The 25,738-nt window shown below is 42.1% G+C and overlaps 1 protein-coding gene across 3 annotated transcripts; it reads left to right on the forward strand.

The window, feature by feature from the left end:
* The first annotated feature begins 6,075 nt into the window (after positions 1-6,075).
* LOC120028615 (E3 ubiquitin-protein ligase rififylin-like) lies at positions 6,076-21,835 on the forward strand. Of its 3 annotated transcripts, XM_038973831.1 has the most exons (8): positions 6,076-6,256; positions 9,105-9,155; positions 10,193-10,413; positions 11,088-11,495; positions 11,708-11,785; positions 16,042-16,255; positions 18,190-18,213; positions 18,356-21,835. In XM_038973831.1, the coding sequence occupies exons 3-8, from the start codon at positions 10,237-10,239 to the stop codon at positions 18,535-18,537; spliced, it is 1,083 nt and encodes a 360-aa protein (XP_038829759.1). In that variant the 5' UTR covers positions 6,076-6,256; positions 9,105-9,155; positions 10,193-10,236; the 3' UTR covers positions 18,538-21,835. The 3 variants fall into 3 exon arrangements, with proteins under 3 accessions (XP_038829759.1, XP_038829758.1, XP_038829760.1); XM_038973830.1 differs by lacking the exon at positions 9,105-9,155; XM_038973832.1 differs by lacking the exons at positions 9,105-9,155; positions 11,708-11,785.
* Positions 21,836-25,738: the final 3,903 nt, after the last annotated feature.

The following is a 25,738-nucleotide window of genomic DNA, read 5'->3' on the forward strand; positions in this document are numbered from 1 at the left end:
TGTAATATATTCTGTATATTAGTCTGACCGAATGGCTGACCGAAAGAGGATCCCATGGATGTCCAGAAGGTAGTATCAAAATTAAACTTCTCTTGCAATATTTTTTTTTATTCCTGTCTGCAATGTTCTGTAAAATGCATCCATAATGTTTTTTAGTGTAAAATATTTCAGAAATTAGCCTGAGTGCCAGTATGTATGTGCATAGCACAGCAATGGAGTTGGCATTGGCAAGAGCACAAACAAATTTGGGACCGTGTTAGATGGAAATGTCTGACATTGATATTTTGCATGAGAAGTCATTTGTAATGTTCTGCTAGTTTCAACCCTTTGAATAAACCTATGGTGAATATAGGCCTACCCCATGTGAAACGCTCACCAACTACACACTTCTATGCATAATACCAGGGCCACATAAATAGGCTAACGTTGTGGAATGTTGCAGATACATATGTCATGAATCGATCTGCCACGATGTTTGTTGTACATGCTGTATTTCCATCTGAACGCAGCACAACGTTGTGTCCTGCTGAACGCAACGCGTTATTCATCTGGACAACTACAAAAATGGTATGGTGAACAGACTGGAATTGAAAATGTCATAAAAGGCAGATCCCACACTACATTTCCAATGAGATGTTTGGGAATGTACTACAACCTCTAGGTAAACCCCACAACAGTGTGTTTGAATAAAAGTGCAAGGAGTTATATAGCCTACAGGTGCAGTGATCAACTTGCAGGTCCTTTGGTAATCAAAGTAGGCAGGTACACATACAGTTGATGAAGTACCTGAGAGAGACTGCTGTGTAGCGGACGTAGCGTGGAGTTCTGTGTTAGAGAGAAAGTGTGTTCGGCTCCTTTGGCTGTCACTTTGATCAGGCAGGCATGGATACCGAGATGGACCCAGCCAGAGGTAAGAAAGACCATCTGACCCCATATCACTATTTTAACCTGAAGGTTTTGGTGCATGGTTTCCTGTAACTAGAGTAAATAATCCTGGATATAGCACTTTCAATAGAAATTCTCTATTTAGCAGTCTTTTTTTTAGTCCAGGACTAGGGTTGATCTGGGCTAGGGAAGCCAACTTATGTTTAGACAATATACACCTTATGAGTGATTAACATAGACCATATAGGAACTATACTGGTTGTTTTCCAATTATCTGCAAATTGCATACAGTTGACATTCATTTTAGTAACTAATTGAAGAGGTTGCACATCTGGTGCACCACAATCATCTTGGTGCTATGGAATCGGTATCAATTCATTCCCAAAATACTTGATTCTGAATCAAAGACATATCAGCTGCGGCTAGACGTTTCTGCCAGACTTCTGAAAACCCCACGTTTCCCGTTCTTAATTACAATCTAGTTTACAAGTTGGTGTTTCAAAGTACACGTTGAGTAAGTCCAGTCCCTTCTTTCAGAAAATGTGCCTAATGTTTCATACCAGGAAGCAATCACTGTAATTTACTTTTTGATTGAACATGTTTGTCTTACCTGTTCCAGCTCCTTTCCTGGCTGAGCTCCCCAACCAGCCAGTGGTCATTCTCACCGTGACATCCCTGATGTCTCTTACGATTGCAATTGCCTTGTGTCTTTGCTGCAAAAGAAAAAAATGGTAAGTACAACAACTAAAAGTTTTGCTCTTACTGGGTCAGTTCAGTGAACATGTAGGGACCCTTTTTCCCTTTGGTTGCAGGTCATTTGGTGCAAATTAGAATATATTGATGGCGCAGTAAACATCCGTGAAAATCATTGTCACCTCTTGTATTTGTTATAGACACAATAAATTAAGAGAATAAAATCTTTGATCCACAAATGTGGTAAGTGTATTGGTGGTAGTAGGTATTCTGTAGCCTTGTGGTCCAGTCTGTTGGTGCTTTAGCCAACGCCTCTGTGTTTGCATGCCAAATGTATGGCATGACAAACATAGATGCAATAGAAAAGTTGGCTACAGAGCACATGCACTATGGACCAGGCTAGGTATTCTATTCTGCACTAAAAGGAAAGCCTGATACATTTGTTTAAAATATGTGTCCATAAATATGTATTGTTGTCATGGAGAGGTGCCACTGGTAGTCGAGTCTGTTTCCTTGAATACTCATCCTACTGTATTTGGTGTTGTGCTCTCATCAGTGTTGGGATTCGATGGATGGCATTACTGTAATTACAAACAAAACCAGATTTGCTGTTGCTTTTTCAGCAACAATGAAAGAACAGGTTCTGTAGTGCCATCCAGTGTGGGTAAGATAAATGTTTAATGTTTATCTACTACTTCTGATGGTGTCATAATACAGGTACCAGGTGGCTGCTAATTATGATAGATACTAATATTTGTAACTGGTGAGCAAGGGTTCTAACCCACACTATTCTTCTCACAGTGTCTGGACTTCGTGGAATCACCAATGCACAGCCCTCACCCAAACTAATATTCACTTTATTTGACTCAAGAATAATCTACTTTTCTGTCCCCATTTATTTTACACCCCGATTATGTCAAATATTTTAGGAACTGATCTGTTCTCTGTTAAATAGCAGTGGCTTTCAAATGCCTATAAAATGCATGTGTTTGTCTATTCCAGGGGGTTTCCGTCAACGACGGATGATGAAGGGAGGTCAAGCTTACCTTCTTCAAAGGTTTTCCTCTACTATTGAAAATGCCGGGCCTATATTCAGGGCTGTTGAATGGGTCGTTTTTATTCCATTTCAAAACACAATGCCTGGAATGTTTTCCTATTTCTTATCAACAGACATGGATAGGGGCATACAGTTGAAGTCGGAAGTTTACATACACTTAGGTTGGAGTCATTAAAACTCGCTTTTCAACCACTCCACAAATTCCTTGTTAACAAACTATAGTTTTGGAAAGTCGGTTAGGACATCTACTTTGTGCACTTCTAAATCACTGTATCACAATTCCAGTGGGTCAGAAGTTTACATACGTGGAAGGCTCCCCAAAACGTTTGACCCAAGTTAAACAATTTAAAGGCAATGCTACCAAATACTAAATAAGTGTATGTAAACTTCTGACCCACTGGGAATGTGATGGATGAAATAAAAGCTGAAATAAAACATTCTCTCTACTATTATTCTGACATTTCATATTCTTAAAATAAAGTGGTGATCCTAACTGACCTAAGACAGGGAATTTTTACTATGATTAAATGTCAGGAAATGTGAAAAACTGAGTTTAAATGTATTTGGCTAAGGGGTATGTAAAACTTCCGACTTCAACTGTATATGCGACTTTACCATGTGTTCACCCAACCCCAATCTGTCAGGATCAAGGTAAATCATGGAAATGTCAGCACTGATCAGATTTTCATTTTGACTGTGGTTAATGACTGTGTAAATGGAGGGTTTTACCAGTTGGTTCAGGATGTTTTCAATGAATGAGATGTCTTAAATTAACACTTAACCATTATACAAATGGATGAGAGTTTGTATTACTTTGAATTCAGTGTACTCAAACTTGACACAAAATACCTTTTGTTTTCATGCTATAAATGAAAACAAATGACTAAACTGTGCCATGGTTTCTGAGTTTTTCTTTATTTTCTACACATTTTATTTTACTCCATTAGAAGTTTTGCTTTTTAATTATCTCACGTAGTTGCTATGGGTAGCGAAGGCTGGGGTAACTAGTAACCCTCCTTGCATTAGGCTTACAATTTAGGGCGGCATACGCAACATTACTCACGGTTGCATCACCTGATCTACTGAGATACCTTGTTTATACCTTTTTTTCAGTGTTTCCGCAATATTCATGGCAGTAATGAAGCAATTTAACAGTGACACCTTAATAAATATTGGAAACAAGGGTCTAAACAATAGACAAGCATCTTAGAAACCATTTTTTTATTTTACTTCATAGTTTACACCAACTCAGAATTCCTGACACAAAAGCGAGCCAAATAGAGGATGTGAAAGAGGGTGAGTGCTTGCAGCCAAATTATGTTCAGTACATTGACATCCTCTGTTATAGTTGGCTATGATGACTTATACACAAATCGGTTTATCCCCCTTTGCAGATGGAGAAAAGTCACCACCAACTCTCCAACTGTGGTGACGTAGGAGATCAAGGGGTAAACTGTCCAGTCCACATATATACGTTCAGGCTCACTTAGAAACAATGCATACAGTGCCTTCAGAAAGTATTCACACCCCTTGACTTTTTCCTCCACATTTTGTTCTGTTTACAGAATTCATTTAAAACTGATTAAGTTGAGATGTTTTGTCACTGGCTACACACAATACCACAATGTCAAAGTGGAATTATGTTACTCAAATTTTACAAATTAATAAAAATGAAAAGCTGAAATGTCTGGAGTGAATAAGTATTCAACCTCTTTGTTATGGCAAGCCTAAATAAGTTCAGGAGTAAAAATGTACTTAACAAGTTACAAAAGGTTGCATGGACTCACTCTGTGCAATAGTGTTTAACATGATTTTTGAATGACTACCTCATCTCAATACCCCACATACAATTATCTGTAACGTCCCTCAGTCGAGCAGGGAAAGGCAACAACAGTATTGGTAGATGGGTAAAACATTTTAAAAAGCAGACATTGAATATCCCCTTGAGCGCGAAGCTATTAATTATACACCCAGTCACTACAAAGATACAGGCGTCCTTCCTAACTCAGTTGCCGGAGAGGAAGGAAACCACTCAGGGGTTTCACCATGAGGCCAATGGTGACTTTAAAACAGTTACAAAGTTTAATGGCTGTGATAGGAGAAACACTGAGGATGGATCAACAACATTGTAGTTACTCCAAAATACTAACCTACTTGACAGTGAAAAGAAGGAAGCCTGTACAGAATACAAAATATTCCAAATCAATCAATTATATTTATTTATAAAGCCCTTTTTATACGAGAAGATGTCACAAAGTGCTTATACAGAAACCCAGCTTAAAACCCCAAACAGCAAGTAATGCAGATGTAGAAGCACTTTGTGACATCCAAAACATGCATCCTGTTTGCAACCAGGCACTAAAGCAATACTGTAAAAAATGTGGCAAAGCATTAACTTTTTGACCTGAATACAAATACAAGTTTGGGGGGAAATACCTCTCTCCAGTACCACTCTCCATATTTTCAAGCATAATGGTGGTTGCATCATGTTACAGGTATGCTTACAATTGTTAAGGACTGGGGAGTTTTTCAGGATAAAAAATAAGCGGAATGGAGCTAAGCACAGACCAAATTCTAAAGGAAATCCTGGTTCAGTCAGCTTTCCACCAGACACTGGGAAATTAATTCACCTTCAGCAGGACAATAACCTAAAACACAAGGACAAATCTACACTGCAGTTGCTTACCAAGAAGACAGTAAATGTGGCCAAGTTACAGTTTAGACTTAAATCTACTTGACAATCTATGGCAAGACCTCAAAATGGTTGTCTAGTAATGATCAACAACCAATTTGACAGAGCTTGAAGAATTTTGAAAAGAATAATAGGCAAATGTTGTAAAGTGTGTAATAGAGACATACCCAGAAAGACTCACAGCTGTAATCGCTGCCAAAGATGCTTCTACAAAGTATTGACTCAGGGGGTGTGAATACTTACGTAAATTAGATATTTTGGTAAATGCTCAAATTTCTCAAAACATGTTTTCACTTTGTCATTGTGGGGTATTGTGTGTAGATGGTGAGAAACAAATCAATTTAATCAATTTTGAATTCAGGCTGTAAAAACAAAATATGGAAGGAATAAATCAAGGGGTATGAATACTTCATGAATGCACTGTATGATGGTGATATACATGTGATATTCATCCTTTACAGTTCTATGATTTACTGCTACAATCAAATAGTGGCAGATACATTCTGGATAAACAAATTGGTTTACGAGGTTTGATGTTGATTTGCAATGTAATTGATAGCATGTAATACATTGAAGTTGTTGGGGACGCTTTAATAATTATTCCCCGTCGTTTTATTAGTGTCCACTAGAGGACGCCACTTCCTTGGAAATAAAATGCAAAACTGATTAAAAAACTTTCGTGCGTGTGTCTGCATTCAACCTCTTCAACTAGCAATGATTCGAAATGTACGCGCACCCACATCAGCGATTGAAACTGTCCGGGGGAGTGTCATTGGCTAGAAGCACTTTCTTCCTGTTTCACTTCAACGAACGTGGGAGTTATTCCTTGTAATTTTGTGAATGTCGGAGAACATTAGCTCCACAAAAGTCATCCAACAGCTAGCGAGCTTCTTCTAGCACGCGCTTACGACCCTGGGCTTCGTGTCGAGGTAGCTATGTAACTCGATAAAGACTTAAAGTTAGCAGCAGCTGGCTAGCTACTGACGTTAAGTTTGCTAGCCAGCTATTATGGGCAAAGGTTATGCGTTCGCTAGTGTCTGTACAGCTCAAATGTATTGCTAACGCAAGGTAGTGAACCAAATTACTGACAACATCAGATGAATAGGTAACGTTACATTGATTTCGAGTCTAACACTGCTTTTTTCCCGGTCTTGCTGAATATTTATTTGCGAAGATGACGGCGTGTCCATATGTACGGGGACATCCCCCCCCACCACTGTTTTGAGTGTTTTAGTTATGTGCCACGTTCGGAGTGTCGTGGCTAACGTTACCTACATATGGGTGGCTATATTGGTTTTGATTTTGGACCGTATTACTGTAACGTTATGCCTTTTATTTTGGACTTTGAGACCCTGTAATTTTTTTCTGACAGTGTAAAGCGTCCACTGAACCTAACTGACTAGGTATTTAAACTGTATACGTAAAGCATATTGTAGTGTAAACTGTGACTATTGAGACTAACTTGCTGTGTGGATTTTTGAGAAGTATACCCTGGCCTCTAACTCTAAGTTCCATTACATTACACAAGTCAAAAGTCGTTGGTCGAAGCGTCTTCTACTATCGACGCTCGGTCTGACGCTTCGCTTGCGGTATGGTTTTGGAAACATAAATACCTTATCTTTCATATCAGCGAGAAAAAGTTGTGTTTTTTTATAAACCTTAAATTGATACACACCTTTTTTTTATATGGTTAGTGTTCCCACACGGCCATATATCCGCGTTACAGCGCGTGTTTGGAAGAAAGAGGGACTACCTGTGTTTATTAGGTATCGAAAATGCCATAAATGTGTAGTCACTGAAAACTTCTGTCTGCAGCAACTGCGATAAAGCCGGTTAAAACAAATTACAGTGTGAATATTTTGCATCTGTGAAATTATTTTGATGTGATATGAAAGTAATTGGGCTTAATGTTACTAGAACCGTATTGCAATTGAGAATCAAATCAAATTGTATTTGTTACATGCGCCAAATACAACAGGTAAGTATTTCACTGTAAGGTCTAACTTACAAGCCCTTAACCAACAATGCAGTTTAAACAAATAAATACATAAAAGTAACACATAAAGAGCAGCAGTAAAATAATAATAGCAAGGGTATACACGGGGTACTGGTAGAGTCAATGTGCGGGGTAATTGAGGTAATATGGACATGTAGGTAGAGTTATTAAAGTGACTATGCATAGATAACAGAGTAGCAGCAGTGTAAAGTGGGGGGGGGGGGGGGGGGGGGCAATGCGAATAGTCTGGGTAGACATTTGATTAGCTGTTCAGGAGTCTTGTGGCTTGGGGGTAGAAGCTGTTTAGAAGCCCCCCAGTGACGTACTGGGCCGTACGCACTACCCTCTCTGTAGTGCCTTGCGGTCAGAGGCCGAGCAGTTGCCATACCAGGCAGTTATGCAACCAGTCATATGCTCTCGATGGTGCAGCTGCAGAACCTTTTGAGGGTCTGAGGACCCATGTCAAATCTTTTCAGTCTCCTGCGGGGGAATAGGTTTTGTTTTTCCCTCTTCACTACTGTCTTGGTGTGCTTAGACCATGTTAGTTTGTTGGTGATGTGGACACCAAGGAACTTAAAGCTCTCAACCTGCTCCACTACAGCCCCGTCGATGAGAATGGGGGTGTGCTCGGTCCTCCTTTTCCTGTAGTCCACAATCATCTCCTTTGTCTTGATCACGTTGAGGGAGAGAGGTTGTTGTCCTGGCTAGAGGTCGACCAATTAATCGGCATGGCCTATTAATTAGGGCTGATTTCAAGTTTTCATAACAACCTACGGTGGTCTGCTTGAAACATGTTGGTATTACAGACTCAGATAGGGAGAGGTTGAAAATGTCAGTGAAGACACTTGCCAGTTGGTCAGCGCATGCTCGGAGTACACGTCCTGGTAATCCGTCTGGTCCTGCGGCCTTGTGAATGATGAACTGTTTAAAGGTCTTATTTACATCGGCTGCGGAGGGCATGATCGCGCATTCGTCCGGCACAGCTGATGCTGTCATGCATGTTTCAGTGTTACTTGCCTCGAAGCGAGCATGGAAGGTATTTAGCTCATCTGGTAGGCTTGTGTCACTGGGCAGCTCTCGCCTGTGCTTCCCTTTGTAGTCTAATAGTTTGCAAGCCCTGCCACATCCGGCGAGTGTCGGAGCTGGTGTAGTATGATTCAATCTTAGTCCTGTATTGACTCTGCCAGCACATTTAACATTTAGAAATGAGGTAAAACGGATTTAAGTTTCTCTGCATTAAAGTCCCCGGCCACTAGGAACTCCGCCTCTGGATGAGCATTTTCCTGTTTGCTTATGGCGGTGTACAGCTCATTGAGTGAGGTCTTAGTGCCAGCATCGGTCTGTGGTGGTATGTAGATAGCTACGGAAAATACAGATGAAAACTCTCTAGGTAGATAGTGTGGTCTACTGCTTATCATGAGATACTCTACCTCAGGCGAGCAAAACCTTGAGACTTCCTTAGATATTGTGCACCAGCTGTTGTTTATAAATATACATAGACCTCCAGCCCTTGTCTTACCAGAGGCTGCTGTTCTATCCTGCCGATAGTGTAAAACCCGCCAGCTGTATGTTATTCATGTCGTCGTTCAGCCAAACATAAGATATTACAGTCATCAATTTTTAGTTTCCAATGATTGCACGTTAGCCAATAGAACGGATGCTAGTGGGGGTTTACTCGCTCGTCTACGAATTCTCAGAAGGCAGCCTGACCTCCACCCTCTTTTTCTCTGTCTCCTCTTCACGCAAATGACTGGGATTTGGGCCTGTTCCCGGGAAAGCAGTATATCCTTCATGTCGGACTCATTAAAGGAAAAAGCTTCTACCCGTTCGTGGTGAGTAATCGCTGTTCTTGATGTCCAGAAGTTATTTTTGGTCATAAGAGACGTTAGCAGCAACATTATGTACAAAAATAAGTTACAAAGAACGCAAAACAACTAGCTACCCGGATTATCTGCATTGACCCTTTTTGCACTTTTGACTCCTCACCAACGCTGCTACTGTTTTATCTGTCACTTTATTCCTAGTTATATGTACATATCTACCTCAATTACCTCGTACCCATGCACATTGACTCGGTACTGGTACCCCATGTATATAGCCAAGTTATCGTTACTCATTGTGTATTATTACATGTTTTACTTTTCTATTATTTCAACAACAAAAATCTCTCTGTGTTTGTAAGGGCCCGTGAGTAAGCATTTCACTGGTAGTCTACACCTGTTGTTTATGAGGCATGTGACAAATAAAATTTTATGGGCCCTTCGGGAGTGGTGACTACGGTTCGGCTTCCTCGGTTCATGTTTGGGAGATAGGATGTCACTCCGTCAAGAACAGTGTCGCCAGCCTGTGCTCCTGCAGCTCTGACCGCGAACAAGCTCTGAATTAATGATGGGAGCCCTACTTCTGGTAGCCAAATTCAGCTGCCTGGTCTCCTTACTGACAAAAGTTTGAGGCCACCGCCGTTCACTGCAGATCTCTCATTTCAATTACAATTCAAGTGTCATTGTTTGAGCCCTATACGACGTTGGGAGTCCCAACATAATACCGCCGCTGCGCTGTAACATCAGCACTTCAGTTGTTTTTCTTATAGCCTAGCCTAGCTCTTCAACCTCTCTTACAGCTCTTTCTCCACTGCACCACCCCAGCCCTGGCTCATGCCCTTCAAATTGCTCAAAAGTTTGCCCCACTCAAACATACCCTGACTCTTTAGTCACTTACTACTCACTCACTCTGTTCATGATCTTACCTATTCCAAAACCTCTACACTCCTTATTCTTTTCTTTTTCTCCCCAAAACTCCTTAGTCTGTGGTCTGTCTTCCCTAACCCGCTCTATCCATCTTAACGCTTAACACGTGTGTGTGTGTCCAGGTGGGGAGCCCATCTAAGAGTCGTCGTGTTTCCAGGTGTGGAGCATGTGGGCGTCCTGCTGTAACTGGTTATGTTTGGACACTGCCACGGTGGAGGGGAGCAACAGCCGCACGCGTCACCAGGCCTATACTAACTCAGGCTACAGCAACTACCCGTCGCCCCCAATCCCGGACCACACGTGCAAAGCCTGCGGAAGCCACTTCGTCACCCTAGCCAGAAAGGTACCTAAAACCCTCTTAGCCCACCCTTTCCCAAATCCGGACTTTGAGATCTGTAGCACTGCAGGTTTTTCCTCCTTCCTCTGTAATCAGTGGTTTATTCAGACCTGGCCAATTAGAAATTGATCAACATTGATTAAAGGGATATTGCAAGATTCTGGCAATTTATACTTACCAAGAGTCAGGTGAACGCATTGATAGCATTTGTATGTCTCTCTGTCCAGTATGAATGAAGTTAGAGGTAGTTTTGTGAGCCCATACTAACTAGCGTTGGCGCAATGTCTAGAAGTCTACCGGAATAGATAGCTTGCAGAGAAAAGAGAACCAGCAATACGCCAGACCTCAAGGCTTGACTCTTGAGTATCCAGCTCTTAGATTTTCTCACAACCTTCAATACCTCCATTATCTGGTGGATGCATGAAAAGGAAAACAGAACCTGGGTGTAGGAGAGAGGGGGAAGCCACAATCTATACCCAAAAAGGGCCACGTCATGACATAGGCATTACATTGTCAGTGTCAGGTTGGAGCATAATCTGGGACAAATGTTAAAAGGAACTCTTCTGGTCCAGTAATGTACTGTTTTGTGAAAGTTGGGAATTGTTACGGCCAGGGAGGGAAAATAAGCTAGCAGACACATGATTGACAGTGATTGTGTGTCGGTCTCCTCTCCCCCGCAGCATGTCTGCATGGACTGCAAGAAGAACTACTGCGGCAGGTGTTCGGCCCAGCTTGAGTCCCGTCCACGCCTTTGCCACACCTGCCAGCGGTTCCACGGCACACTCTTCGATCGCACCGAGCTGATGAAGCTCAAGGTGAAGGACCTGCGCGATTACCTCCACCGGCACGAGGTCTCAACGCAGATGTGCCGTGAGAAAGAGGAACTGGTGGAGCTGGTCCTGGGACAGCAGACGCAGTCACCCTCTGGCCCAATCGTAAACCCTCTGACCCAAACCGCCACCCAGCATGAGACAACTCCTCCTCCAGCCCCCCCCACCACCACCACACCCTCTACACACCCTGACTCCACATCCACCTCCACAGACCATGTCCCTTCACAGCCGCCACCCACTCAGGAGGACAGTCAGGTGAGGCCTGAACCCAGGAGAACCCGCCATACCACCCCTTACCCCTGTTTCTGTCAACCATTAATTTACAGTTTTGTCCATAACCTTTTGTGTTGCGTAGCAATAGCTTGAGAATGGATAACTAACCTTCGGTGTGGCTCCTCCTAGTTAGAGTATGGCTAACTTTAGCTCGCTAATGTAGTGTTTTGGGTGTGGTGGGTTTCTGCTCGTAGACCCTGTCTGTGTTGGTGCCCTCGGGTCTTGAGGAGCCACTGGACACTGAGGGAGACACTGAGTTGCAGGAGCTGCAGGTACTACAGACTGACCCTGATCTTGAAAGTGTCGCCATTGTAAGGGCCAGGAGTTGTTCCTGGTTGGGTCACGTGGTGAAGAAAAACTCTTGGCCCTAGCCATGGTACTACTATAGCAGCGATGGGCTTCCTCTCATTAGTTCTGGGCCTGTATTCATAAAGCATCTCAGCGTAGGAGTGCTGGTCTAGGATCAGCTCCCCCCTGGTTCATTAGTCTCAAAGACAAAACAATAGCTGATTTTTAGATCAGCACTTGATTTTATTTTATTTTTAAATGCATAAAAATGTTACACCAAGCAACAGATACATATACCAAAATTGCTGAGTCTTGTTTCCATTATGGTCCACTATTGGTAGGCAAGGGCTGCAGGACAAAAACAAGAGACATGGGCACTGCCGTAGATTAATTCGATCATAGTGTCCAGATATTTAAATGTTAACAAAAGAGCAAATGTACACTAATAATCATCCGCTAGCGCAGAGGGGTTTACACTTGGCTAGGAGGCTATCTCAACATTAACCATGCCTTGTAGAAGTGTTTGAACCTAAGACTGGTGGTCCCTTTATCTAGAAATGTGGCTTTTCTGGCCAGAAATGTGATTTTCTGGTTGACCTAGTCAATTACTTTCTGCCCTATGCTTTCCTCTGTCAGGAATCTCGCCACTTCACAACCTAAGTATTTCACACTTCTTGGCTCCTACTCTGAGACGCTTCATGAATACAGGTCCTGAGCTCAGATGGGTCTCAGAACCTGCTTAGGTTGCTAGATCGTTTTTTTGTTATGTGTGCCCTATACAGAATGAGAGCAAACGTTCTGTGGAACAGGCCTATGACATGTACCAGATTTGACCTCCATTGATGCAAGAGGTGTTTCCACCGCTAAGCTTTTAACTATGATGGCCATAACCTGCTTTGGCAGGAAGTTCTTAAGGCTAGCCTTCTCAGAAAAGGTAACGTTTTTTTTTACTACGACTTATGTTAAATATTAACTAAATTAAGCAAGTTGACCGTTTTAGTCTTTTTTGGCAAATCTGCACAACCTCTCTAGTTAATGGTGTGAATTGGAACTGTTTGTTTGGGTCATTGTAAATATCAGAAAGAGGAGAGTCGTATATATCTATTATTCTTCGCTTATGTACCAGTCTGCCATCTATTCATAGTTATTCTATCATTCTCGCCTGTTATGTTTGCGGTGATGGGGTTAGGGTTTTGAAAGGGTGTCAGAAGGCTGGGGGTTGGTTAGGTTTTGGTCAAATAAGAGGTGGAGATAGACCAGGGATAATGTAGGAGGATTAGAAACAATTTTACCTTTTAATTGATCATTTTCATTTCAAATGTTGTTGGAATGTTACTGCATTGTTGATGTAAATGTTAGCCTATATGCTTACAATAACATGCAATACAAATGTATTACACTTTATGTTTTAAGGTATTAAGCTTTGGCACATGCCATCAGGCTATAGGATGATTCATTCAGTGTATAGGATGATTCATTCAGTGTTAAGATACAGCTGTAATGGAGTAAGGGTTCAATATGGGGTCAAGATGTGTGTTTTCACTGGCCACAGTGGCTGAAGGACAAGTGTAATTTTGAGACAACCTTTCACATCATTTTTTAATCTTGGCATGTTAGGGTTATCTAAACTCACCATATCTCTAGGCCTATACAGTGCATTCGGGAAAGTATTCAGACCCCTTGACTTTTTTCACATTTTCTTATGTTACAGCCTTATTCTGAAATGGTATTAAATTTATATTTTTTCCCTCATCAATCTACACACAATACTCCATAATGACAATGCGAAAACAGTTTTTTTTTTAAATGTTTGCAAATATATTAAAAATAAAAAAACAGAAATACCTTATTTACGAAAGTATTCAGGCCCTTTACTAAAAGACTGAAAACTGAGCTCAGGTCCATCCTGTTTCCATTGATCATCCTTGAGATGTTTCTAACTTGATTGGAGTTCACCTGTGGTAAATTAAATTGATTGGACATGATTTTGGAAAGGCACACACCTGTCTATATGTAACAGTATAACTTTAGTACGTCCCCGACGCGAACCAGGGACCCTCTGCACACATCAACAACAGTCACCCACGAAGCATCGTTACCCATCGCTCCACAAAGGCCGCGGCCCTTGCAGAGCAAGGGGCAACATTACTTCTAGGTTTCAGAGCAAGTGACGTAACTGATTGAAACGCTAGTAGCGCATACCCGCTAACTAGCTAGCCATTTCACATCCGTTACACTCACCCCCCTTTCAACCTCCTCCTTTTCCGCAGCAACCAGTGATCCGGGTCAACAGCATCAATGTAACAGTATAACTTTAAACCGTCCCCTCGCTCCAACACAGGCGCGAACCAGGGACCTTCTGCACACATCAACAACGGTCGCCCACGAAGCATCGTTACCCATCGCGCCACAAAGGCCGCGGCCCTTGCAGAGCAAGGGGCAACATTACTTCTAGGTTTCAGAGCAAGTGACGTAACTGATTGAAACGCTAGTAGCGCATACCCGCTAACTAGCTAGCCATTTCACATCCGTTACATATACAAGGTCCCAAAGTTGACAGTGCATGTCAGAGCGAAAACCAAGCCTTGATGTTGAAGGAATTATCCGTAGAGCTCCAAGACAGGATTGTGTCGAGGCACAGATCTGGGGAAGGTACCAAAACATTTCTACACCATTGAACGTCCCCAAGAACACAGTGGCCATTCTTAAATGGAAGACGTTTGGAACCACCAAGACCCTTCCTAGAGCTGGCCGCCCGGCCAAACTGAGCAATCGTGAGAAGGGCCTTGGTCAGGGAGGTGACCAAGAACCCGATGGTCACTCTGACAGAGCTCCAGAGTTCCTTCCAGAAGGACAACCATCTCTGCAGAACTCCACCAATCAGGCCTTTATGGTAGAGTGACCAGACGGAAGCCACTCCACAGTAAAAGGCACATGACAGCCCGCTTGGAGTTTGCCAAAAGGCATCTAAAGACTCTCAGACCATGAGAAACAAGATTCTCTGGTCTGATGAAAGCAAGATTGAACTCTTTGGCCTGAATGCCAAGCGTCACGTCTGGAGGAAACCTGGCACTACGGTGAAGCATGGTTGTGGCAGCATCATGCTGTGGGGATGTTTTTCAGCAGCAGGGACTGGGAGACTAGTCAGGATTGAGGGAAAGATGAACAGAGCAAAGTCCAGAGAGATCCTTGATGAAAACCTGCTCCAGTGCGCTCAGAACCTCAGACTGGGGGCGAAGGTTCACCTTCCAACAGGACAATGACCCTAAGCACACAGCCAAGACAATGCAGGAGTGGCTTCGGGACAAGTCTCTAAATGTCCTTGAGTGGCCCAGCCAGAGCCAATAAGACTTGAGGCTGTAATTGCTGCCAAAGGTGCTTCAACAAAGTACTGAGTAAAGGGTCTGAATACTTGTGATATTTGCATTAGAATTGTTTTTATATATACATTTGCAAAAACTTCTAAAACCCTCTTTTTGCTTTGTCATCATGGGGTATTTGTGTGTAGATTGAGGGGGGGAGAATATTTTAATCCATTTTAGAATAAGGCTGTAACGAAATGTGGGAAAAGTCAAGAGGCTTTTTCCGAATGCTGAATGCACAGTATATCTATTTTTCAATGATTGGTTGAAAAATACTATCCCTAGTACGGTGTTTCCTCTGACACATTGGTACGGCTGGCTTCCGAATTAAGCAAGCAGTGTGTCAAGAAGCAGTGCGGCTTGGCAGGGTCGTGTTTCAGAGGACACACGGCTCTCGACCTTTGCCTCTCCCGAGTAAGTACTGGAGTTGCAGCGATGGGACAAGACTATAACTACCAATTTCGATATCACGAAAAAGGGGTAAAAGGCTAAACTGATACTAGAACAGCACTTTATGAATATGGGCCCTGTTGCCAGTTAGTAGATCCCTTTAATCAATCATGTCTGTCGATGTGATTGTTCACGATTTCTGTCTGACCTTAGAAAATCAGGAATAGCCTACCATTTGTGTCATTCCGTTCTGTAACCTTTTTCACCAGATTTTCTGTTATACCAATCATCAAGTACTGGGTCCCGTTCAGGCGGGTGCAACGTACTGAACATTGCTGTTAAAATGTAATCGAGCTGACTTTATACCATACTTGTTAGTTATAGATCAATGCATGTCTGTGTTACAGGCCCTTAACACAATGTATCTGAATGTTCCACAACATGTTGCCCTATTGAACGTAACCTTGATTTGTTGTGCTGTTGCTCAGTCCTCAGACACAAAGGAGGTGCTGGTGCCAGGCCGCAGGGCGTCGCTGTCCGACCTGGCCATGGCAGAGGACATCGAGGCCCTCAGTGTCCGGCAGCTCAAAGAGATCCTGGCCCGTAACTTTGTCAACTACAAGGGCTGCTGCGAAAAGTGGGAGCTAATGGAGAGGGTCACCCGCCTCTACCACGACCAGAAGGACCTCCAGAATCATCTGGGTAAAGGAGGTTTTACCTGCAATATTTGTGATAAATGGTTGTTTTCCGTACCGGCATCATAGTTGAACTGGGAATCAAACAGGACGTAACTGGGAGGGACTTAGTACGAAACGGGGAGGAACATACCTGAATTTGTCCAATAAATAACTCTTGTTTTTGTTGAAGAAAAACAATTATGTTGGAAAACGGTTTGCTACGTGAACTAATTAAATACACCCCAGATAGTAACTTGTTCTGGATAAGTGTCTGCTAAATTACTCAAATGTAAAGGACTGTAAAATGAGACACCTATTTGGACTATTTTCACTTAGCTAGGTTGAAGCCAATTGAATCCTGTGAGATATTTTACACCTGTATGACCACCAACACTTGCCCAATCGATTAGTGAATAACACCTACTGTATGTCTGAACGGCCCATTGGGCAGGATCCTGTGTCTCTAGTGTGAGACAGCTTGATGTACAAGTAGACCCCCTGGACAGGAGGCTAGTGTATCGCTAGGCCTTAACCCAAATACTTCTCCCAAATGCTGAGTGCCAAGCAGAGAGACATCGGGTCCCAATTTTATAGCCTATGACTCGGGCGGGGATTGAACCTTCCAATCTCAGGGCGGACACTCTAACCACAAGGCCACTGAGCTGGTTGTGAATTAGTGGATATGGTAGAGGTATACCTTCCAAGTCAGAGAACATCTTGGCCACTGAGATAAACCTGATAATTAAAGGAGAAGTTAGCTTTTTTACAACCAAATCTCTATTTTTGATATACATGTTATAGAAGGGTCCAGACACTTTTTGCGATTTCACTTGTTTTTGAGAAACTTACCCCAACCAGCGGTTCACTTCCTCACCATCATTGTGCATTACGAGGGGTTCTGAAAAACGTGAACAAATGCTCCAAAAACACCCAAATACGTCCTTTTAGAAACAGCAACGTGCTCAGTATAGTGATGCAGGTCATTAGATGTCCGTTTTTTGTGACTCAAGCTGTTTCCCCTATCCATCTGTTCCATTTTCCGTGTAGCTTGCTGCTAGAATAGACAGAGGGGTATCACTGGAGTCGCAACAAAATGGAATATAGCATTGCAGATAAAGTTCGGAATGACACAATTTTATGTGTACAACATCTAAAGACTTGCAATCACTATACTGAGAGTCAGTTTCTAAAAGGACGTATTTGGGTGTTCTTGGAGCTTTTGTTTGTTTTCAGAGCCCCTGTACTGCACAACGAGGATGAAGAAGTGATTTGCTGGTTGGGGTAAGTATAAAAAATAAGTGTCTGGGCCCTTCTATAACTTGCCATTTACTTTAAAAATAGAGATTGTCCTCTAAATTTTAACAATGTACTCAAACAAGTGAACAGGGTGAGACCCTATTACAATTCAATAATGGAGGTCTGGTTTGAGGCTGGGTTTGGGGATGTCACATCAGTCCCCGCCACGGTGAATGAATGTCAAGTAACAGTTGCTGAATCCCAAACCAGTGCCTTCCCTTAGCCCTCGATTTGCTCGTTCACGCACGCCTCCGCCAAATTCACAGGTGTCCCAAAACTGAGGGAAAATTTAGGGGGTCAGGGGCTAATTATATTACATATATAATTATTAGACCCTCCGATACCCACTTCAACCGAGGCAGCAACACTGCAGGCTCCATGGCGAAGTGCTATCCCAACCCGCACCGCAATATCTTTGAGGTTTGCACGACTTCATAAAAAGTAATGGAAAGGCGTCTAGTGATATATCTGATTTCAAGGCTTGACACATGCAACAAATGAAATACCTCTCAAATTAAATGTTTTACTGTTACTAAGGTTTACATCTAGTAAAACAACTGGTCATTTCTTAATTTTAATATCTTGTTTTATTTTTAAAAAATTAAATGAATTGCATCATTCAAGGACATTTTTAACATGCTTTTCTTCCTTTTTTCCCTCCAGTTTCAAGTACAAAAGACGGCACAGGTGAGTTGCTTTTCTTCCCATGCTTCATGCAATACAAAGCTCCCCAATGATCAGCTATAGGTATTATAGCTCTCTCTGGTTAAGCTAATATTTAATGAGATTTGTGTGTAATGGTGTTTTGTCCCTTGTTTCTTTCTCCCAGACCCCAGCGGTACCCCTGGCCAGGAGGAAAACCTGTGTAAGATCTGCATGGACTCTCCCATTGACTGTGTCCTGCTGGAGTGTGGCCACATGGTCACCTGCACCAAGTGTGGCAAGCGGATGAACGAGTGCCCCGTCTGCAGGCAGTATGTGGTGCGGGCCGTTCACGTCTTTCGATCCTGAGACCCAAGCCTTGGGAATTCCCCCACCTCCTGTAAATAAACAAGGGGCTAGCTACTTGTGGCCTTACAACCCATAGACTAGACGAGGGGTATTAAACTCTTACCCTACGGGGTCCGGAGCCAGCTGGTTTTCTGTTCTACCTGATACTTAATTGCACCTACCTGGTGTCCAAGGTCTAAATCAGTCTGAGATTTAGAGGGGAACAATAAAAAAAAAGCAGTGGAACTGGCTTTGAGATCCAGAGTTGAGTTTAAGGGGACTCGACTAATCACCTCTCCCTCCAGATCTCCACTGCTCTGATGGTCCTTGAGACCCTGAGTACTGGTTCCTCCTGCTGGAGGGACGAACAGGTGAGGTGAACCTCATTATCCCTTTGATAAACCACACAAACCCAATGACTGGACATGGGCACTTCCTACTTTTATTGACCGGACTCCTATAGCTCATATCTCCAAGCTGATAAGGATATGTCTTATTATTAGAATAAGAGAGTGCCTGTATTAAACAGGCAATACCATATTTATTTTTTCATTTGGAGACCTGCATATAAACACAATTTCAAAGATTTTGCTGAGTTACAGTTCATAAAGAAATTGGTCAACTGAAATAAATTCATTGGGCCCTAAACTATAGATTTCAAATTACTGGAAAGGGGCGCAGCCATGGGTTGTCCCCAGCACAAGGTGCACCTGTGTATTGATCATGCTGTATAATCAGCTTCTTGATGTGCCACACCTGTCAGGTGGATGGATTAGCTTGAAAAAGGCAAAAATGCTCACCATCAGGGATGTAAACAAATGTATGCACAAAATGAGAACATTTCTGGGATCTTTTAATCAGCTCATGAAACATGGGACCAACACGAAACATGTTGCGCTTATATTTTTGTTCAGTGTATATATAAGCCCCAAGTGCTCTTAATAATGGATTGGATTGATGTAACTGTTAGAGTTGAACCCCAGTAAAAGGGAAAGCATTTACATTAGTGGTTGAGCTGAGAACACATCCATAGGATTTCCCTATGTGTCTTGTCGTTACTCTGCGCTTAGCAAAGCAGAAACCCCCTGTGGTGGTATAGTGTAAAAGCCATGGGAAAACACGTGTAGAATGGCGCTGGCTGACTCACATTCTCTCAGCTTGCCGCTTGTGACTGGGGCATCCATCTCAAAAGTGTGTTGCTGTGTGCCAGAAATTAAACGCATGCTTGTTTCGTAACCCATAGACCCGGCATACATTGTTTATCAATGAAGCAAAGCCGGCAGATGTTCACTCAATCCCTCTGCTGTGGAATCAGGTGGACATGCCGTTTTAGTGCTTACGTTTTAGCCTGGTCCCAGATCTGTTTGTGCTGTATAGCCAACTCCTATGGCTATTGTCACGTCAAAACCGAGAGTTCCCTGAGGGAGAGGCCCTTTTTCCACTGCAAACGGCACTATCTGCCGTACTTTGTAGAAAGGACACCATGGGCGCCGTACACCAACACACCACAAGGAGAGATGACCGCGAAGGTGACGAGGAACAGAGAGGTCCTGACCAGCGCAACAAACCACAAAGGCAGAACTACTACCAGAGGCTTCCGACCAAGGGTTTTGCATGACATCGACCATAGGATATGGCTATACAGCACAAACCGATCTGGGGACCAGGCTACCTACATGCTGACAGTGGGAAAGAATATGTGGATCAGTGGTCCTTCACTATTCCAACTATATACAAGTGCTTTATCCTTCCAATACTCAACTGTTCATTGTATTGTATCTTTCAGCATCAACATTGACCAAAGGCCCTTACACTTGCTATTGTATTTGGATTTTTTTAAATAAACCAAAATAAACCATGTCAGAATAGCCTGGTGTATAGCTAGATCTAGTCGTGCATAAGCATATAATTCACTAGTTGTGCATTATATGCGTTGTCATGACACGCATACATAAAAGAGGAGTTGTCGAAAGCACAAGCAGATCTTTGGCATTGCCCAAGATGAAAGTTAAAACTCTTAAAGACATCTCATCCGTTTGGCTAGCCAAGTACCTTAACTCCACAATGAGACTAGCGTTTTATAAATGAACCTCCGACTCTTTCGAGTCGCTATGAGGTCGATTGTTTTTAAAATCATTAAACCCTTACCGTGTACCTATGTTTGTCCTCTGTTGCATGCCTTTCATTGTTTGCCGAATACTTTTTAATAAAACCAAATACAACTGACTGTTTCCTTTTTGAGATTCGATTGGCACATGCGGCATCACGCTGAGTTGCCATCTTAGAGCAACAGCCATGTGGAAACAGTCGGTGGTTGTATTTGATTAACGTTTTATAAAAAAAATGTGGGATTTACACAAAGGCATGTAACAACAGACAAACAGGTACATGGTAAGGGTTAAATAATTTTAAAAATGTAAGTATCGACTGCATAGTAGGAGGTTCATTTAAACGAGTCTGCGCTCAACTGGATGAAATCATTGTGGAGTTGAGGAACTTGGCAACCGTTTGGCATGAGTCTAAAGGCTCAACAATGGTGAAAGTATCTTGAACAATCCATTGTCCATTATCAGCTATAGGTATTATAAGTCTCCGATTAATGACAGGTAGTTGAGTGTTTTTGCATACTCCAGTGCTAGACCTCCAGTCCCTCCCATCCCGGCTGAACATAATGAAAGATTGTTTGACTCTTAATAAGTGGCCTTCAAAAACCAGCACCTTTACTCGTGACAGTGAGCACACAAATAATGCAGCGTTGTGAAATCGTGTGCTTGCTCGGTTAGATGGAAAATGTGTATTGTCAAGATGATAGAGCTGTGTACATTGCACTAAGCTACATTAAAGAAATGTAGCTTGGTATTGAATAAGTAAGGAGTCTGGAATTGAGATGGCTCCCATGTGTCCCAAATTGCACCCTATCCCCCATATAGTGCACTATATAGGGTATAGGGTGCCATTTGGGACAGCTGCATTGTATGATGAAAGGAAGTGTACTTGACCTATTCTTCTTTCTGATAAATGAGGCGTTTTGATATATATTTACTTGACCATTGTTAGATTTTTAGGTTGCGATTAGATTTCTAGCGACTGCGAAATAAAGAATTTAGAAATACCATTGAAATTATGGCCCTTGAATTTACCAATGTTGCTGTTGTCTTTATTTTCCACCAGATCTCTTAACAGCATTTCTAGCCAAACAGTCTATTTTCTTAACTGCTTTGATACATTTCTGAAAGACTCTAAGTATAAAAACTACCTAATACTTTTGTGTGCCTTTTTCTGACATTTTTTCTGATTAAAAACATTTCCACATTGTCTTCATCTGAGGTCTATTATTTATCCAGAGAGTTTCCCAGTCGATTAATTTATGAATGGTGGTAACTGGTTCATCCAGTCTGATGGCTAGGGTGTGTGCATGTAAAGGGAACTTCTCAAATTCCCATAATGATCTTGACTATAATGTAATGCTCTTTGAGAGGGTGGAGCAGGTTGCTGGATGCTCCATAAGCAGTCCATCAGGTATTTAAAATGGTCTTGTCTTGGATAAGTTATTTAGTCCCAGTGTTTCACAGTTTGAACAATGCTTTTTTTCTGGGGATGCATTCAAACTAATTGTAGAGATTTGGCGTTTTTATGTTTGAATATGCAATAGATTATTACAGATCTCAAGTACGTCATGCACATTACTATGGCCCTCAAGGACATGCCAGAGTAACCATACATCATTTGATGTACTTGTATTTTGTATGATTTGACAGACAGCGACTGGTTTCATTTTCACTCATTCAAACAGTATCTGCATTTTCAACACAAAATGTCACACTCAATTTGGTCTAACGACAAATCATTTTGTGGACAGAGGGACAAATACTAAACTTTCAATTTGCAATGAATGCAAGGTTACAGTGAGCGAACCACATCCTGGTGCATTGAGAGCATTTTAGACTGTAGACTGTAGTACCACTTTGTGGTATCAATGATTTACATTTTAGTCATTTGGCATCAGGCTTATCCAGCTTATCTTTACTAACAGTTAGTGCATTCATCTTAAGGTAGCTAGGTGAGACAACCACATATCACAATCATAGTAAGTAAAGCTTTTCCTCAGCAAAGTCAGTGCCAGTAAGACAAAACAGCGCAGGAAAGGCAAAGGTGTAAGTGTTTTTGTTGCTTTTTGTTTGTTTTTGGGGGGAGGGGAGGTGCTTTAGGATCCCCATTATTTTATTAGGATCCCCATTAGCTGATGCCAATGGCGACAGCTAGACTTACTGGGGTCCGATAACAAATAGTACAGTGGGGCAAAAAAGTATTTAGTCAGCCACCAATTGTGCAAGTTCTCCCACTTAAAAAGATGAGAGAGGCCTGTAATTTTCATCATAGGTACACTTCAACTATGACAGACAAAATGAGAAAAAAAAATCCTGAAAATCATATTGTAGGATTTTTAATGAATTGATTTGCAAATTGTGGTGGAAAATAAGTATTTGGTCACCTACAAACAAGCAAGATTTCTGGCTCTCACAGACCTGTAACTTCTTCTTTAAGAGGCTCCTCTGTCCTCCACTCGTTACCTGTATGTTATCAGTATAAAAGACACCTGTCCACAACCTCAAACAGTCACACTCCAAACTCCACTATGGCCAAGACCAAAGAGCTGTCAAAGGACACCAGAAACAAAATTGTAGACCTGCACCAGGCTGGGAAGACTGAATCTGCAATAGGTAAGCAGCTTGGTTTGAAGAAATCAACAGTGGGAGCAATTATTAGTAAATGGAAGACATACAAGACCACTGATAATCTCCCTCGATCAGGGGCTCCACGCAAGATCTCACCCCGTGGGGTCAAAATGATCACAAGAACGGTGAGCAAAAATCCCAGAACCACACGGGGGGACCTAGTGATTGACCTGCAGAGAGCTGGGACCAAAGTAACAAAGCCTACCATCAGTAACACACTACGCCGCCAGGGACTCAAATCCTGCAGTGCCAGACGTGTCCCCCTGCTTAAGCCAGTACATGTCCAGGCCCGTCTGAAGTTTGCTAGAGAGCATTTGGATGACCCAGAAGAAGATTGGGAGAATGTCATATGGTCAGATGAAACCAAAATAGAACTTTTTGGTAAAAACTCAACTCGTCGTGTTTGGAGGACAAAGAATGCTGAGTTGCATCCAAAGAACACCATACCTACTGTGAAGCATGGGGGTGGAAACATCATGCTTTGGGGCTGTTTTTCTGCAAAGGGACCAGGACGACTGATCCGTGTAAAGGAAAGAATGAATGGGGCCATGTATCGTGAGATTTTGAGTTAAAACCTCCTTCCATCAGCAAGGGCATTGAAGATGAAACGTGGCTGGGTCTTTCAGCATGACAATGATCCCAAACACACCGCCCGGGCAACGAAGGAGTGGCTTCGTAAGAAGCATTTCAAGGTCCTGGAGTGGCCTAGCCAGTCTCCAGATCTCAACCCCATAGAAAATCTTTGGAGGGAGTTGAAAGTCCGTGTTGCCCAGCAACAGCCCCAAAACATCACTGCTCTAGAGGAGATCTGCATGGAGGAATGGGCCAAAATACCAGCAACAGTGTGTGAAAACCTTGTGAAGACTTACAGAAAACGTTTGACCTCTGTCATTGCCAACAAAGGGTATATAACAAAGTATTGAGATAAACTTTTGTTATTGACCAAATACTTATTTTCCACCATAATTTGCAAATAAATTCATTAAAAATCCTACAATGTGATTTTCAGGATTTTTTTTTCTCATTTTGTCTGTCATAGTTGAAGTGTACCTCTGATGAAAATTACAGGCCTCTCTCATCTTTTTAAGTGGGAGAACTTGCACAATTGGTGGTTGACTAAATACTTTTTTGCCCCACTGTATATTACAGACAAAAGACTTTACAATTCACATACATTTAAAAGCATTAACGTGCGTGCGTGTACATACATGTCAGTACATACACACAAAAAGTAGGTCACATGGGGGAGAGGCGTTGTGCCATGAGGTTTTGCTTTGTTTGTTTTTTTTAAACCAGGTTTGCTGTTCACTTGCGCTATATGAGATGGAAGGGAGTGCCACATGGCTCTGTATGATACCGTACATTTCCTTGAATTTGTTCTGGACCTGGGGACTGTGAAAATACCACTGGTGTCATGTCTAGTGGGGTGAGTGTGTGTTTCAGTGCTGTGTGTAAGTTGACTATGCAAACCATTTGGAATTTAACATTGTTTCTTATTAAAAGACGTGATACAGTCAGTCTTTCCTCAACTCTTAGCCAAGAGACTGGCATGCATAGTACCGATATTAGCCCTCTGACTACAATGATAAGAAAAACGTGCCACTCTGTTCTGGGCCAGCTGCAGCTTAACTAGGTCCTTCTTTGCAGCACTTCACCATATGAATGGACACTTATCCCAAGAAATGTAACATTTAAACTAGAGCCTGCAGGACTTGGAGTGGAGTGTGGTGTAAAAAAAAAAAGCAAATTATTTCTTTATCACAGATAGACCTCTCCCCATCTTCACAACCATTGGATCAATATGTTTTGACCAGGTAACACCAAGTAATTTAGTCTCCTCAACTTGCTCAACAGCCACACCATTTATTACCAGATTTAGCTGTGGTCTAGAACTTAGGGAATGATTTGTACCAAATACAATGCTCTTAGTTTTAGAGATGTTCAACACCAGTTTATTACTGGCCACCCTTTCTAAAACTGACTGCAACTCTTTGTTAAGGGTTTCAATGATTTCACTAGCTGTGGTTGCTGATGCGTATAGGGTTGAATCATCAGCATGCATGGACACACAGGCTTTGTTTAATGCCAGTTGCAGGTCATTGGTAAAAATAGAAAAGAGTACAGGGCAAAGAGAACTGCACGGCGTTACATTAGAAAAGCTTCCATTAAGGAAAACCTTCTGTGTTCTATTAGATAGATAGCTCTGAATCAACGATATGGCAGAGGTTGAAAAGCCAGGACACATACATTTTTTCAACAACAGGTTATATGCTCACATTGTATATAGACTTATTTTTCTACTGTATTATTGACTGTATGTTTGTTTTACTCCATGTGTAACTCTGTGTTGTTGTATGTGTCGAACTGCTTTGCTTTATCTTGGCCAGGTCGCAATTGTAAATGAGAACTTGTTCTCAATTTGCCTACCTGGTTATTAAATAAAGGTGAAATAAATTAAATAAATAAATAGTCAATAATATCAAAGG

The sequence above is a fragment of the Salvelinus namaycush genome, chromosome 34 (genome assembly GCF_016432855.1).
Source record: "Salvelinus namaycush isolate Seneca chromosome 34, SaNama_1.0, whole genome shotgun sequence".
NCBI classification, from domain to species: Eukaryota; Metazoa; Chordata; class Actinopteri; order Salmoniformes; family Salmonidae; genus Salvelinus; species Salvelinus namaycush.

Excerpts from the sequence above, each read along its gene's own strand:
- LOC120028615 (XM_038973831.1), top strand. The coding sequence starts at position 10,237 with ATGTGGGCGTCCTGCTGTAACTGGTTATGTTTGGACACTGCCACGGTG. Across the intron at positions 10,414-11,087 it reads TCGTCACCCTAGCCAGAAAG|CATGTCTGCATGGACTGCAA; the intron begins GTACCTAAAACC and ends TCTCCCCCGCAG. Across the intron at positions 16,256-18,189 it reads GGACCTCCAGAATCATCTGG|TTTCAAGTACAAAAGACGGC; the intron begins GTAAAGGAGGTT and ends TTTTCCCTCCAG.